At 32.2% G+C, this 16,154-nt stretch overlaps 1 protein-coding gene across 1 annotated transcript in view; it reads left to right on the top strand.

Moving 5' to 3' along the window:
* Positions 1-15,654, top strand: part of LOC139692073 (solute carrier family 2, facilitated glucose transporter member 1-like) — a 23,104-nt gene extending 7,450 nt beyond the window's left edge. The window contains exons 5-10 of the mRNA XM_071590105.1: positions 4,363-4,503; positions 8,217-8,354; positions 10,355-10,557; positions 11,180-11,392; positions 12,789-12,891; positions 13,910-15,654. Of these exons, the coding sequence (XP_071446206.1) occupies positions 4,363-4,503; positions 8,217-8,354; positions 10,355-10,557; positions 11,180-11,392; positions 12,789-12,891; positions 13,910-14,256 (1,145 nt within the window). The 3' untranslated portion in view covers positions 14,257-15,654. The remainder of the gene's footprint in view (positions 1-4,362; positions 4,504-8,216; positions 8,355-10,354; positions 10,558-11,179; positions 11,393-12,788; positions 12,892-13,909) is intronic.
* The last annotated feature ends 500 nt before the right edge of the window (positions 15,655-16,154 follow it).

Raw genomic sequence — 16,154 nt, 5'->3', positions numbered from 1 at the left:
TTCATCTTAATTAACCACTAGATATGGGTTTTGCCCAAAGTTTGGGTAAAATGGCCAAAATATAAATCATTTTCTTTGGTTGTAGTGGGATCTTTGCTTCACTTGTATTCTAAACCAATCTATGAGCTTACCCCTACTGAGAAACCTTCAAACCAGTCTGACCCTGACATGCTTTTAAACTATTTTTATGATAATGGTATTCATAAAAGTCTTAAGTACTACTATGATGAATTCCTCCATGTAGCTTGCAATTAATTTTCCCATTCCTTGATGGAATAATGCAGCCAAAATGCGTAAAACAGGAAATTTATGAACTAAGTTATATTTGACCAAAAATTGCACCTAGTGCAGACCCTATGAGTGGCACAAAATATGATATGCAATATAATACACTAATTTTCCCAGTTTGTAGTCAAAATTCAGTTACGACTTTTACCTCAATCATTGCTGAATGCCAATAAACAACTTAGGCAGAGGTAATTAATTCTTTTCACAAACTTTCCTTAAAAATTTGCAGTTATAATCTCAGGCAGCAATACACTTTGCAAAACTATTGAACCGTAATTTCTATTTTTTTAATAGTTTGGAAAATGAATTATTGGTGTGGTAGATACCTCATTGGAGAAAAAACTGTTCTTATTTGCCCCACTCTTCAAGAAAAATGAACCATTTCCAAGGGGTATAAAAATATCAGAAAATGCTTAAATGCCAACTATTAATAATTAATGTAAAAATACAACTTTAAATGTATTAAAATATAAGCATATGGATGAGGCATCAATAGATGTTAAGACGATTCTGTTTTTAGTGTGTGGTGTAATTGTTACTTACAGAGAAAGATAATTCAATTTTAACCAAAATTCTTTGCACATAAAATGTGTCACACTAACATACCACAAAACATTTGCTGTAATTATTTATCACAGAATTATCATGCATTAAAAGAAGCATTATGTACATATATAATGCTACGTCATGGTTTTCCATTCAATTCCTAGCTTTTTGAGTCAGTTCTCTTTATCATTAACTGAAATCTCTAGTAAAATAATTCTCTGGCATAATGCAAATATGCATAACTACCAACATACTTGCTTCAATATTTGCTTGGAATACCTTCTCACCCTTTAGAATTTCAGCATTGGTCATTTAAATTTCTGCAAGGAAGGATAATTAATGGTTGAAAATTTGTGAGCAAAGAATACAGTACTCTTTTTTATTTCTTTACATTTTTTATGGGCAGGAAATCATCTGCTGGCTTTTGCCAATTTATTGATTTGCATATGATTCAACTTCATCAGCTGGTGCTATAATTGGCTAGCTAGTTGCTTTTTGAAATGTATTGGAGGTGCCAGTGGCCTCAAGAGGAATTTGATTTTATGATTGAGGTATGCAGATAAGGTGGGGTGTTTATTTTTCTCATGGATAAGTTCCAGTAGGTTCATCATATCCATGCTTTAGCCAACCAAGTGGTTAGTGTTTTTTGTGATGCATGTTTAACAATTTTAATCTTATTTATGTGCCTAACCATGAATCATGTTTATCATCATGAATTTCATGTTTAGTACATTTGTAACAAAACCTCTGCTAAGCTAATTTTCCAATCAAAAGCTGCACAAATGCATACTTGCGTTGCTTATTCTCATTCACAACAGTGAATAGATTGATTTAATTCTATTAATTTTTACCTTCACCCAAATATTCCATCGTATGGAATAACTTTGCATCAAATTTATCCTTTCTTTAATTGTGAAATGATCAATCTACTGAATTTTTAGATGATTTTGAATGACTTCCTGTACAAACGATGTTGAAATATGAAAGTAATGCACATTTTCTATCTACATAGAGGCTTCACTGCAATTAGCTTGCTTATCTGATACTTTGCTTCATTTAGTTAAATTTTTTGTTGAAATACATTTTACTGGTATGAAACATTTAATCTTGATTATAACTGGTTTGAATGCATCATAATATTAGTGTTTATGTATGTATACCTGTGGTATGTATGTATGCATGTTTTAAATGCATTAATGCAAAATCTGTTTGTGGGCTTTGAGTATGGAACACTTACATAATTAATGAAATTATTATCACTCTGCCATAATAAAGGGCAAGGGCAGCCAATATGGGGAGTAATTTATCATGAAAAAGGGGGACAAATTCTGGCAGAAATTAATTATTGCCTGATTTTTTAGATTGGGATATGGTAGAATTTAGAAAGAACCATTTCTGGGGAATGGGCATCAAGATAGTATCTTGTCTAGGAAACAGAAATATCTGTCAAAAATCTGGATGCCATAAAACCTTGGTAATCTCGTTTATTTGAAGCAGATGGGACGTTAGCTATGATGGATGGCATAAATTTCTCTGGAAATATTTCTGTGTTGAAACAAAGTCTGAAAAAATAAATATATAGATACCATGGAGTAAAGCATGTTGGTTGGTTTTTTCTAAAATTTTTATCATCTCCAGCAACTTTAGCCTGAGAAAAACTTCTTTTTTGACAGATCTGGACCTAGGGGTCTAACATATTCCTAATTTCTGCATTCTAATGATTCCACCAAACCCAAATTTTGAATGAAAATTTTTTCAATTTACCACAATTCTTTAACTGCCTTGTCATATACTGTCATTTGTGTTAGCAATGGTTTAATTAAATATTATAGATAGTTAACTTTAGGTAATGTCTATTTGGTAATGTCTGGTACATTCACAATGCCTGGTGTATAATTTTTGAGAAAAAATGGGAAATAAACATTAGGAGTAGCTGATTGGTGACTTATTCACAATCTGTACTTTCCTTTGGCTGTTCAGGCAGATGTGATGATTGGAGAGTTGGGATGATCAATGCTAGTAGGGGATATCTTTCATTACACAAGTTTTTCAATCTATATGTAGAGGTAATGATTAAAGAAGCATGAGAAAATGGAAAATGGAATGAAAGTAGGTAGGGAATCTGTGAAATCAGTTAGGTTTGCGGATGATAAAGCCTTAGTCTGTCAGCCAGCCAAACAGTTATAATCATGGCTGTGAGCATTAGAAAATCAGTGGAATAGGATGGAATGAAAATCAGTTTGAACAAAATAATGTTTATGCAGTTTTCTAGAAAGAGATTTCTAGATTTTATAAGCTAGTCATTTGAGTGAGAATCACTAGAACTGGTGGAACAGTTTATTTACCTTTCTTGGAAGTGACCAAGATGGTCTAAGAAGGAAGGATGAAAGAAGAAGAATTGCATTAGGCCAAGAGTCTATTCCAAGGAGGAGAGAATTGCTAACAGGGGCTCTCAGAAAGGATGTTAAGAAAAGGGTCACCAGAGCATCGATTGGGTGATTGGTTTAGTATTTCTCAGAAACATGGTCATTGAAGAAAGATGACTGGTGTAGATAGCATTCTTCTGAAATATGGATGTGAAGAAGGATAGACTAAGGTGAATTGAGCCAAAAGGAAAACAAAGAAGAAATAGGCATGTGGAAGGAGAGAGGATTATTAGAAGAAATTCAATTGAGGCAAAAAAGTAGATACAGAGCATTTTGATTAGCAACAGAATGGTTTAGGCTGTGGTGAAGGGGAGAATGTTAAGGAAATGAGGAAGTGGTTGAAATAGAATAGGTATCATGGATGGAATGAAGGGAGGAAGGAAGGAAGTATATGGTACAGAATAAAGGTTTATAGTAGTGTTGGTCAGGTTGTGTCATTAGGTGAGACTAAGATATGCAGCACTGTTTAGTCTTTGTTAATCCAAAACTACCTTAAATGTTAGGCAACCTAGTAATAAATTATTATGAGTTCCTACTTTTTTTAATGTATGTTCGTCAGTATCTTGACTAATGCCATTGACTCACAATTTTATAAATGAAACATCTAATATGCATTGATTTTATTGATAATTTTGTAGGGCTAATTAAAGTTTTTCGATTATTTATCATTATTTATATGGGATGTTTTATTTCATTGTGATAATAATGTGCATCTGTATAACCTTGCTTCTATTCCATAAATATGTGTATATTTGCACGTAGGCTTTGTATATTTTTGCCTACCCCAAGTGCCTACTTAGTACTATTATTGCAAAGTATATCACTAGACTTGCAAAGAAGTAGCATGTTTTTTGTCTAATTATTTATTTTTTACATATGAAAGTATAGAATGTAATAAAATGCAGTGCTTTTTTACCCATTATGTGTATATTATATAATAAATTGGTTTAGTTCTTCATTCTGTTTATATGGGCACACTTTCAGGGCCTGTCATTTTATGAGTGGATAAGCTCATTATTCCAGTCACGTAAAGTTTACTTTACGGTGTACATTGCTTTTCTGTTTGTATTTTTAAACACTGAATTTAATAATTCTTTTTAAGGGTTAGTCACTGGTGTTTCTCCACTATACTTGACTGAGATTGCACCTATGGGGTTACGAGGGTTCATGGGAGTGCTATGCCCTATGGGCCTCTGTGCAGGTGTCCTCATTGCTCAGATATTTGGATTCAGTTTTATGCTTGGTAAGTTATTTTGGTTTCTTTTCCAATGGATCATTGCATCTCACAAACACTACACTACATTATACTAAGGGAATAAAAAAGATGTATTTTTATGCAAACATTTCCTCATTTCATTTTATATTTGATTCATTATTAAGCTAGTTATTGGTATTCCTGCAAAGTACCTAACTGAAAATGTTGTTCTAATTTTTCATATGTAGTATAGGATGCAGCAGTCTGATGGTTGGAACATTTAGCTTCTGACTGAAGGGTGTGGGGTTCAATTCTAAGTGACTTGGGATACCCACAGTATTGCTTAAGCTGCATGTTTTTTTTAAGAGTCAGATTTCCCTGGGAAATTTCATGCAGCGTACGAATGGGAATTGTCTTCCCTACCATTATATGTTAATTCCACACAATCTATGACTCGGATTACTATAATAGTTTGCTTGCACATATTACGATAGTTGATTATTACAGTATTGCCTCTCTGATTTAAATGAAGAGTTGCTAGGAATCAAAGAGGTAGCAAATTTCTTTATAAAAGTGAAGATCTTTCTGGTATCTCCATGTAAATCAATGGTTCATATTTGCATCTATGAAGGGATATGACTAAATGTATTAAGATGTCTATGATGTGCCTATTAATGATGAGAAGCCTGTAAAATTGTATTTATATCAAGCCAGTAAAGGTTTCTAAAGTCAGTATAGGTGATGGACCATCTTGGGTGCTATGAATTGATTGTATTTAGAGCTGTAATGTGTAATTTACATAGAAAAATGATTTGCATAATGATTACAAATATGAACTGCATTCCAATCATACCAAAAATTCATTATTTTTCTTTTTTTCTGCTTAAATGTGGCTGGAAATACTCAATGTCCAGATGGAAAAGTGCTTGAATTCTAAAAGATATTACCTACTTGTATTATTAAGGACAAAAACAAATTACCCTGAGTAGCTTTTCTCTAAGTACAATTCTGTATTGCTATTTACTTGTGGTAAATTAGGTTTTTTCCATGCTTAATCTATTTATATTACTAAATTTTGGACATTGATATATTTTGCAAAGTTGGTGATATCATTAATGAAGTACTAATGTGAATATTATTTAGTCGATTTTAGCCTTGATAGGTGCACTACTATCTCAGTTTACAGATATAGATATGCCAAAAAAACATACATAGAGGCAATAGTTTTAATGAACTTCGGGGACCCTGCCATTTTGGGTTCACCTAGCCTGAATGCCATAGGGATTATTCATTTAACTAAGAGCAAAGGACCAACTTGTTTTAGCGAAATGATATTTTGAAAAGTATCACTTTGCAATCCTAATCGCATAGTCATATGGCAAAAGTTACTGATTTTGTCCATTTTTGCATAAAGCTCATAGTCCTCATGGACACTTCTTTAAGTTAGCCTGCCACCCTTGATTTACAGTAAAGCTCTGGGTCAGTATTCAACTGAGAGTAGCTGCCCCATTATTTTCAATTTTTTCTAGAATGGACTCTTGTTTCATATTTATAAGAATCAAAGGAAAGGAATGTATTGACAATAATAAACGTTAACCAATTGAAGAACTGAATAGTTCCTTCAAATTTGTTCAGAATTTTTTTATTTCAGCAGATGCATATCTGTAGTGAAAAAATTCATATTTCCAATGACAATGAAACATGTTTTATGAAACATAATTATATAAAACCAGGGATTTATAGACCTGATCTCTTACAATTATATGTTCAATTAATTTTGCTAGTAAAGCCTCTAATCTAACTAAAAAAATATACAAACTGAATTTTCATAGATAAAAGTTGACCATTGAAGTTCAGGAAAGATTTTTGTCTCACCAAAGATCAGGGTGATTAGTGAGTGATGCTTGCTGACAAAATATATCTGACATATTGCTTTTAAATTACTACAGTATATAATGCTTAAAAAATGATTTAAAATATTTTACGCTGAGGAATTTTAAAAATCAAGCCATTGAATAATAGAATCTTGATTTGTTTTAACAGTGAGGCATAAGATAGAATGAGTATGACTGAAAATTCCTACTACAACAAAATAAACAACTAAGATCAATCATCAGTCCAAGCCTGGTTTAGGTCATGAAGGCAAACCAGCAATAAAATATTTATGATTGTGAAATGAAAAAAGTGGCAGTTTAAAATTTTTTAGAAAGAGAATAATGGGACTTGCATTTATTGTTAATGACCGCAGAGGTGGATAAAAATGCAAAGGAAACTTAAAAGTATATTTTCTCCCTTAGCTCATAATAATGTGAAATAATGTACTTCTTTCTTGGCCTCTCAAATAATTGTGGTAGTTGTATCCTGTGAAGCAGCCATTTAGTAGCAATAAAATATTTCAGAAAACAGGTATGTGATAGGCTTTGCAAAAGAGTGGAGCTGTTATAATCCTTGGTTTTTTTCTGTAGATTTTATTGGGCAATAGTGAAGAGGTGAATGGGAAAGTCCATCTATATCACTCCTTTATATAGTGGCATTCTTATTATGGTGTGAACTAAAAATACTTAATATTAAAATTTATGTTGCTAATTTGTGTATTCATCACTCCATTTAAGATGAAGAGCAAATATCTGTGAATGACAACCACTTAGTTTTAGTAAATGTCAGGAAATTTATTTTATTAATTTACATGCTCTGGCTAAAGATTTAAACAAGTATGTGATTGTGCCTAGGCTATTGAATTTTAGGAATAATTTTCTAGTTTATCAACAAAGCTTATAATTTATTTTATTCAGAGGTCACTCTCCATTATGATGGCATGAAGTATAAGTTTAATGGAAGGTGTCTCGTAATAACCAAATAAATGTGTAAGCGCAAATACCCTCATGTGTACCAGTTGAGTTTTTTTATTAGTATGAAATGTAGGCAATAGAGTTCTCTGTCATAAAATTTCTCTTTTTACTGAAAGTTCAGCATAGCTCAATCTTTAATAGATATATTTATATTTTCCGAATTTTAATTCAAGGGTAAAAGTAAGGGTAAACAAATGCAGTTTTAAAAAGATTGCTTGATATATTGAAACACTTTTAGTAAACTTAAAGTCTCCTCCTCCCAGTTTCTTGAATTATGAGTAAAAAATTTAACGCAGCAAAATGTTCAATGAAATATCATTAAAAAATGGAAGTAACTTTGAAAATATCTCTTAAAACCAATTTTGCAAAATATTGAGAAATATGCTGGATTTATAATGAATATGTAATGACCAGTTAGAAGGTTTACATCTTACCACCGACACTTCGTAAAGAAGCATTTAGTTTACATTTTTACATAAAATTAGGATGAGTTGTTCTTTCATGATGACATTCATGCCAAAAATTAGGACATTGGCAATTTAAAAATTGTTGGGAGTTCATTGTCACAACTAATTCATGGAGAAAAAGATTCTTTTTTATTTGGTCTCACATTTTTCATGATTTGATTTTATGATTTACTTATTAATGCTATTACGTGAAGTTTAATGTTTTTTCACTTATGTAACAAAATTGGTACTTACCAAATGCAAGTGCCATTAACTATTTTATGAGGATCTCCATGATACCATCCTGACACTATTGTTTAATTTGAAATTGTTTTAATTAGGATTTTAATAAGAAGTTAATGTTGACAATATTTACTTGTCATATTATTAGTATATGATTGAGCATAAAAGATGGTTGGATTATATGTTATCCCATTTAACTCCTAAACTTGTTTATTTTTTGTAGGGAATGAATCATCTTGGCATTATTTGATTGGATTATATATCATTTTAACGCTGCCTTCAATAGCCTTGTTCCTTCATCTACCTGAAAGCCCAAAATATTTGTTTGTGGTGAAGGGCTTGGAGGACAAAGGAATTAATGGTATGTAAAAAAATATTCTAAAGCCATCACTCTAAAATAGTTTCCATTAGTCCATAAAATATTAGTCAGTATCTATATCCGCTGTTAGTATCGGGAAATATTCTTTTTCTACCCAGTCAAGAGCCTTGAAAACATTATTTTGTTTCTTTTATTATGCAAATAGTAGAAGAAATTTAAATATTTCCGGCTAGAAGGATGAATTGAGTACCTATGCATTAAAACTTGATACTTCAAAGGAGTTGACCAAGGTATTGCAGGAGTTGACCAAGGTTATTATCTGAAGTATCGACGGGGGCATGGTTTGGATGGGATGGGTGAGCATCAATGTAAAGTTGACCAAACTAAATGTGATTTTTCCACTAAAGTTTTTGAATAAATAGAATTAGAATTTTTAATAATCATTATGAAGATTGGTATGCCTCAGCTGGTCCTTGTGCCTTTGTAATCCTGATTAGTTCTTGGCTTGTCATGATATTTCGTGTGAGTCAGTATTGACAGTGGAGCTTTCAGAATTGGCACAGCTATGATGCCTGAGGTAGCTTTGAAATCCACTAACTTTGTGTTATCATTTGAATGAATAACCTAGCATACTAAACTGGTCATCACAGGTGATCTCATCTGAATGATAAGAGGCAATTAATATATGAATGATGTATGAATCTATACTGTGTTCATAGTTAGCATGTGCTGTGATACAGTTAGTTTGTCTTGTTGAAAAACAGTGGTGCACTTTGTTAGTTACATACATACACTTCACAATAGTTTCTTTTAAGGCCAGCACTGTAAAGAAAACCTGGTTTAGGTCATGAGAGTAAACTTGTCTCTTTTATCAATTTCCTACAAATGGGTCTATCATAATTGTTCCTTTTGCCTCTGCCACATTCATACATTGTCTCAAGCATGCTCTTCTGTTCCTTAGACTTATAATATTCCACATCTAGAGAATATCATTGACCATATTCACACATATCTTTTTCTCTGTCTCTACCTCCCTTTCAAAACATTAAACCTTCTCCCTCATAACAATTTGAGATTTGAAAATCATCAATTAACAACCAGCATAATGCATTTTACATACTACTCTAAAACCAATGGTAGACAATGATTTGAAGATTACAAGGAATGCAAGACTACCACTATTAACTGGTTCAATTCCCAGGAGGCAAACTTTTATGCAGAATGAATATACAAGTAGGTGCAGAATTAAGAAAGGTGCATAGTATTGAATGGCGATAATGTGGAAAAGTGAGGTAGGTTTATGGGGAACTAAAACAGTCAATAAAAACTTTTTCTAATGAACATTTTTTATGGCAAAATGGCCATAACTTTTTGTATATTCCTTGTATTTACAACATTACATATTAAGAGCATAGATTATAAACATACGCAGACCTTTATTCTGACAAGGAGCAATGGGTGAGACATGGTAAAAAATAGTGATGATAATTCACACAATTTGCTGGGTTCAGTTTCAAAACTTGTCTGCAAGGAGTAGAGCAAAAATCTATATAAGTTTGCTTGCCCAAGCTAGAAAGCTATTCACACATCTGTGTATTAATTATTCAGTTGCAGTAATTACGATGGGAGGCAACTGATGGCCAAGGTCGAACAATAAGTTCTAAATATGTAAGGCAAAGCCTATCAGTTGTTGGGAGGAATGCTGAAAACTGTAAAAAAAATTTATTGGAGGAAGTGAAAGGTAGTATGGTGTTGATGGCCATAGTAAAAGAAAGAATATAAATTAAATGTGGTAGAGTAGAGAAAAATGTAAGTTTGAGATAGCATGAAGGCAGGTTGAAGCTATTAAATACTGAAGAACAAAATAATATTGTAGAATAATAAGGAAGTTCTGCAAATATGTGGAAGATGAATAAGGATTAGGGACCCCCCCAAACCTACCATTAATAGATAGAATACTTGAGTAATTTAATGAATTATTGCAATATGCACATCAATTCAACATTTTTGAAAAACTTGACTGAGTGACTCTTCTCTTCAAGAATTGATTCGGTTGAGGAATGCAGGGTGTGATGAGCTGAAAGAAGATTTGGAAGAATTATACCGTGAGAGGGCTCATCAGGAGGAGAATAAAATTGGTGGCCAATTTGGTATAGCACAAGTTATCAAGACTCCACAATTACGACTACCTCTTCTTCTTGTTGTTTCCATGCAGCTTGGTCAGCAGCTGAGTGGAATAAATGCAGTAAGTTTCATGATGCACAAGGAATATGATTAAATGGCCAAATAACATCATCAAATCAATTTAAAATTTGTTTTATTTTATTGGAAAGCCCTGTCTGCTGTCTACCCTAAAATTAACTGTATTCATCTTACCATACAAACATACTATAAGTTGTGACTCTGTCACATTGATTACTCTAAAAATGGCTGTACATTTATTTCACTTCTAAAAGATCCCTGAAATAAATTTTGATATCTATTCATAATTACCTTTTTATGCAAATCTAAGGGAATTTTCTACTCATGTTTTGTCTATTCCAACTTTTTTGTATTGATAAACATGATGATAATCACTTTTGTGGATAATGGTTGATCAGGTTAAAAGTTTGCCCATTAGAGAGCCTATATTTACTTTCATGACTGGCTCTTTATTTCTTAAGATTATTTTAGTGAATCAGCCATATTTATTACTTTATTCGTTGATGTGTTCTGTGAATTATGATAACTGTATGCTATTCTTGAGTTTACCCTATTTCGTACATATCTGATAAACCAGGAAAAGTTTCAAGATAAAAAAAAGACTTGAAACAATGTTTGATTTCCATTCCTCCTTACTTTTCTAATGCTCAGATTTATTTTTACAGGTATTTTATTATTCAATGACAATATTTGAACAAGCTGGCTTGGGAAAATCTGGGAGTGAAATAGCTAGTGTTGCAGCTGGGGCAATTAATATGACCATGTCATTACTAGCACTTAAGCTGGTAGGGTGCTTCACAAGAAGGACATTAATTTTAACCAGTTGTATCTCTGCTGCAAGCTGCCTTGTTATACTACTATTGGTGATCCTGTATATAGTGAGTATGTTTTGTTTATTATCAACGACAGGCAAAGAGAGTAACAAACTTCTTTTATGAACCAAAATTTCTGCATTCCAAATATAATAACATATGTTGGATTTGATGCATATCAAGTGACATCTTTGAAATGAAAGGGTGAATTATTTTCATGACATAAATAAATATATTTAATGCAGTGGGTGTATATATGTGAATTGGTGTTCAATGACAAGCTAATGTCTGAATGGGTTCATAGGGAAATTATGTGGAATTTATTTTGCAAGTTATTTTATCTTTGTTTTTTTTTAAATATAAATTTAAATTTAAAAAACGTACTTTTCTCTATCCCTCCCCATGGACAACAAACTGCCCATAGTGGAAGGTCTTGTGCATTCTGAAGACACACAGAGGTGTGCTAATGCGAGCAATTATAATGCCTCCCACAGAATAGGATACCTTGGAAGCAAGTATATTTAATTTTGAAAAAGAAAGGGCATTAAGGAATTATAAATGAAATAAGGCTCTGGGGATATATAAACTTCCTGTGATGTTACTTAATGGTTTAGAAAAAACGTGGATTGGAGAGTTTTTATGGAATCATTCATAGAATTTAGGAGGGGGAATTGGGTCAGAAAATTTTGTGAGATCAGTGCCAGTTCCCATTCCAAAAAAGGAAAAGGCAGCCAAGTGTGAAAGGCAGCCATATGTGAGGGCTATGGAATAGTTAATTGATTTTGTATGCAGCTTAGTTGTTACTTAGTATCATTATTAGAAGATGGAGAGGAGGGAAAGTTATTACTTTGGGATGATCACTTCGAGTATAGATAGGGGAGAAACTCATGAGGTGCCATAGAAGTAATGAGGTCATGAATATAGAGGAACATGGAATACTATTATGGTGTATCAGTTTGATTGATAGATTTTGAGAAGGCATGTGATAGATTAAAGTGGACAGAATTAATAAATAGAATAGATAGACTTATTTGGAGAGATAGTTGACTAGTTCACATCCTATAAATGTCTCAGGCTTCCCAGAATGAGGATGAAAAATTCACAGAATAGCTAGGTAGGCATATAACAAAAAAACTGCATGATCAATTGCAAATGTTGGTTGGAAAAACAAGAAAATAGTTTCAATGGATAACAGTTAAATAAAGAATGAAAAAGGTATTGTATATAAGTAATATTTTTTGCAAAAAGCAGCTTTACTTCCACATTAAAAAAGGGAAATCTTGGTAATATAGCTCGTTACATCTCTAATTGTACCCAGAATTTATTCGCACCACACTGAAACTCAAGAATTTTCCCTTGTAGATTATTCTTGTTTACAAAGTGAGCACAAAAAAGTTTTTACTTGAGTGATAAGTATGCAATTTGTCCAAAATAAGATTTAATCAATTTAAAATAATTTCAGGACTCTTTCTGGTGGATGTCATATCTTTCCATTGTTGCTGTATTGGCATATGTTTTCTGCTTTGGACTGGGGCTGGCTCCAATTCCATTTTTTATAGGCTCAGGTAATGTAGAACATTCACCAGTTTTATTTGTTCATTGTAATTTTTAATACATATCAATCTTAAATTTCTCTCTAAAATTGTCATTAAATACTGTCAATTTAAAATGCATTGCATGAGTTAAAACTAATGAAAACATTAAGCCATATCTTGTTTTAGTTATTAATTGTTAATTTTACAATATATTAATCTCACATTTCTCTCTTAAGATGTCATTAAATGCCATCAATTTAAAACTTCATTGCATGACTTAAATCTAATGGTTAAACATGTAGCCATGTAGCATCTGATGAAATTACTCTATCAATTGATTACCTTAATTAATTTCTCTCATTAAGCTGCTTCTTGCGCAATCCACAGTATAATAGTACACTTTCAATTCATTCTTTTGGTACTGATGAAGGGACTGCCTTCTGGCCCCAAAAAATCTGTGAGATTCTCAAAATATTTCTACATATCTTTCATTGTCTTATCATTTTTTTTGGGACTAATGACTATTGTTATTATTTTTATTGGTATTCTACCAGTTAGGATAGGTTTTATATGGATACAGCCTAAACAATTGTACGAATATGCATTAATATGTCCCACCTAACCAAAAGCAAAACCTGAAATCTAGCCTTTCAGTAAGCTCCTCTTCAATTCCACATAATTCTTTCCTCTATTCCATCAAACATGCCTATCCTATTCCTAACCCTTTCTCCTTGACTCTGACTATTAGTTATGCTTCCTCGAAGAACAAAAGGGTTGCATACAGACCCTGAAATATCTGTGAGTTTAACAAAATCTTTCAATGTTTCTTTCATTACCTTATCAGTTTTTTTTGAACTCATGACCATTTTTGGGGCCTATATTAATGATTAGATACCATTCAATAATAAAAGCCTTTAGAGTATGAAATAATCATGCAAATTAAAAGGATTATTTGGCAATTAATGAGATCATGTTCTATTATTTATTTGCATGAAATTTATCATGCAGCCTGAAAAAATAAAAAAGACCAATACTTTCTCCTTTTCAGAGTTATTTGAGATAGGCCCTCGCCCAGTAGCTATGGCTCTCGGCAGTATGGCTAATTGGGGTGGAAACTTTGCTGTGGGAATGACATTTCCTCTCCTGCAGCAATGGCTGGGACCATGGGCATTTGCTCCATTTGCCCTCTCTGTTGGCTTCCTTGCATTATTTTTGAATGCCTATTTACCAGAAACCAAAGGCCTCGACCCTGTAAAAGTGTCTTTAATGTTTGCCGAACCACGTTGCCTACATTGTGAACAGCGCCTCCAAAATAGTGATCATGATGATGAAGCATTTATTTCACCAAAGGTGGGAATTTCAACAATTTCTGATAATGGAGTAATTAAATCTTAAAATCCATTTTTTTTAGAACTCGCTATTTCAAAAGGAGATTTGTTACATTTTCCTCTGCTGTTTTGAATAATCATCAGTTTTTTAGGAAACATTTATCAAACACCCATTTGCTTTTAGTCTGAGATATCAGAGGGGTGTCTATCCTGGAAGACTTTTGGTAATTGTTTACTCCGTACAGTATGGTGAAAAACATTAATTATGGATTCATCATGCCATGAATGTGAAATGTGTTCATTGATCTCTACAGGCAAGATAACATAAGGCAATGGAACTGTTCTTTATTAATATTGCTGGGTAGAAAAAAATCAATATATGATTAGTTGCAGTTGTGTGAAGAATACTTCCTGGCTGTGAGAAACCAAGAACTGCCACATCATTTACCTCATTAATTATCTTGAATATAATCTATGCACATCTGACTGTTACCTCACTCTTGTAGTCCTTTTGAGATCATAAGGGATATTATTTTGCAAGGACTCCATTTTTAATGCATTTGAAAGCCAAAAGGGTGGTTAGATAAATTAATGTCCACATTTCCCTAATCAACTTTATTCATTTCGTCTAACCATCAAGCAAATTTGAAAACTACCAAAATATATGCTTTGCTCCAAATGGTATTGCCTGTAGGAATAAATATACTAACAGTAATATCACAAAGAAAACATTCAAGGAATGCTAACCAAATTCCATCCATTGGATTGAATTTACAGCAACATTTTGTTGAATTAAAATCTCTAGGGAATAATGCTTAGGTTGATCAAATGAGATAGCAAAAAGTGATGGAAAGGATATTTTACTGACGCCATCAATGGAGGTGAAACAAAGCTCAGTGTATTGAATTGATAAGCAAAGTTCCACTGATGTGAATACCTGCATAATAATTTTATTTTAGCCCAACAAATTCCAATGAAATGTGAAGCCTCATTGCTTGGCCAAGTATTTTGTGGTTCATGAGAAATTACAACAAAAATGGTTAGTTTTGAAAACCTTATGGATTGAAGTTATGGGTCCTTCCACTTCCACTGACTATCTTTTTTTACGAGTACTTTGACATTTTTGCTCTTTAATTCTTATGGGTACAGATAGGTGAATATTTTGTATTTGAGAATAAATCATGACCCAGTAAGAATTAAAATTAAGTGAACTATTAATTTTTCTAAAAAATGAATCTATTTGTTTCCAATTTTTCTATTATTTGTAAATATGTGCATTCAATACTGAGATTATTTTGAATACTTTTGGTAAGTAAGATATTCATTGAATATAGCGTTATAAAAATTCCAAGGTAACAGCTAGACTAATTGTTTGGTGATTATTACTAAAACATGAAAATACAAAGGTACATATTTTGGGAAATTTGTAGAGAGCTGAATAAAAAGTAACTGTGTGTTTCTTCTACTATGTTTAATAATGTAAAACCCTGTAAACTTTTAATAAATCTTCCCTTATTTTTTCATCATAAAGATCATTCAAAATGAAAGGGATCCATCACCTAAAAGTATTGCTAATTAAGATCAGAAGTTTTTTCCTTAATGTTAGGCATAGCTAAATGTAAATATATGCCTACATATATGTTTAAGCCAAGCTTGGGAATTTATGATTAAACATTCAATGTGAGAAAAACAAATTTGCACTTTTCCACAGATTTAAATCTGTGGAAAAGTTCAAATTTGTTTTTCTTATAATGACCAACTTCCACTACATCTTGCCTGAAACTGTGGAAAACATTCAATGCTTAATTATTTTAAAAATATAGCTAATGTTTATTTATCTAATTAATGTGTCAAAAAGTAGCTTTCAATGGTAACCAAGTTTTTGAAATCAGGAACTTTTCAATGGTAGTTTATTTCCCCATAATGAATAACTTTAACATAAACTAATACAAATTATGAACCTTT

The sequence above is a fragment of the Hetaerina americana genome, unplaced genomic scaffold (genome assembly GCF_022747635.1).
Source record: "Hetaerina americana unplaced genomic scaffold, ioHetAmer1.1.p SCAF_4, whole genome shotgun sequence".
Classification (NCBI taxonomy): Eukaryota; Metazoa; Arthropoda; class Insecta; order Odonata; family Calopterygidae; genus Hetaerina; species Hetaerina americana.
The sequence above is the reverse complement of the archived record's forward strand: the minus strand, read 5'-3'. Positions and strand labels throughout refer to the sequence as shown.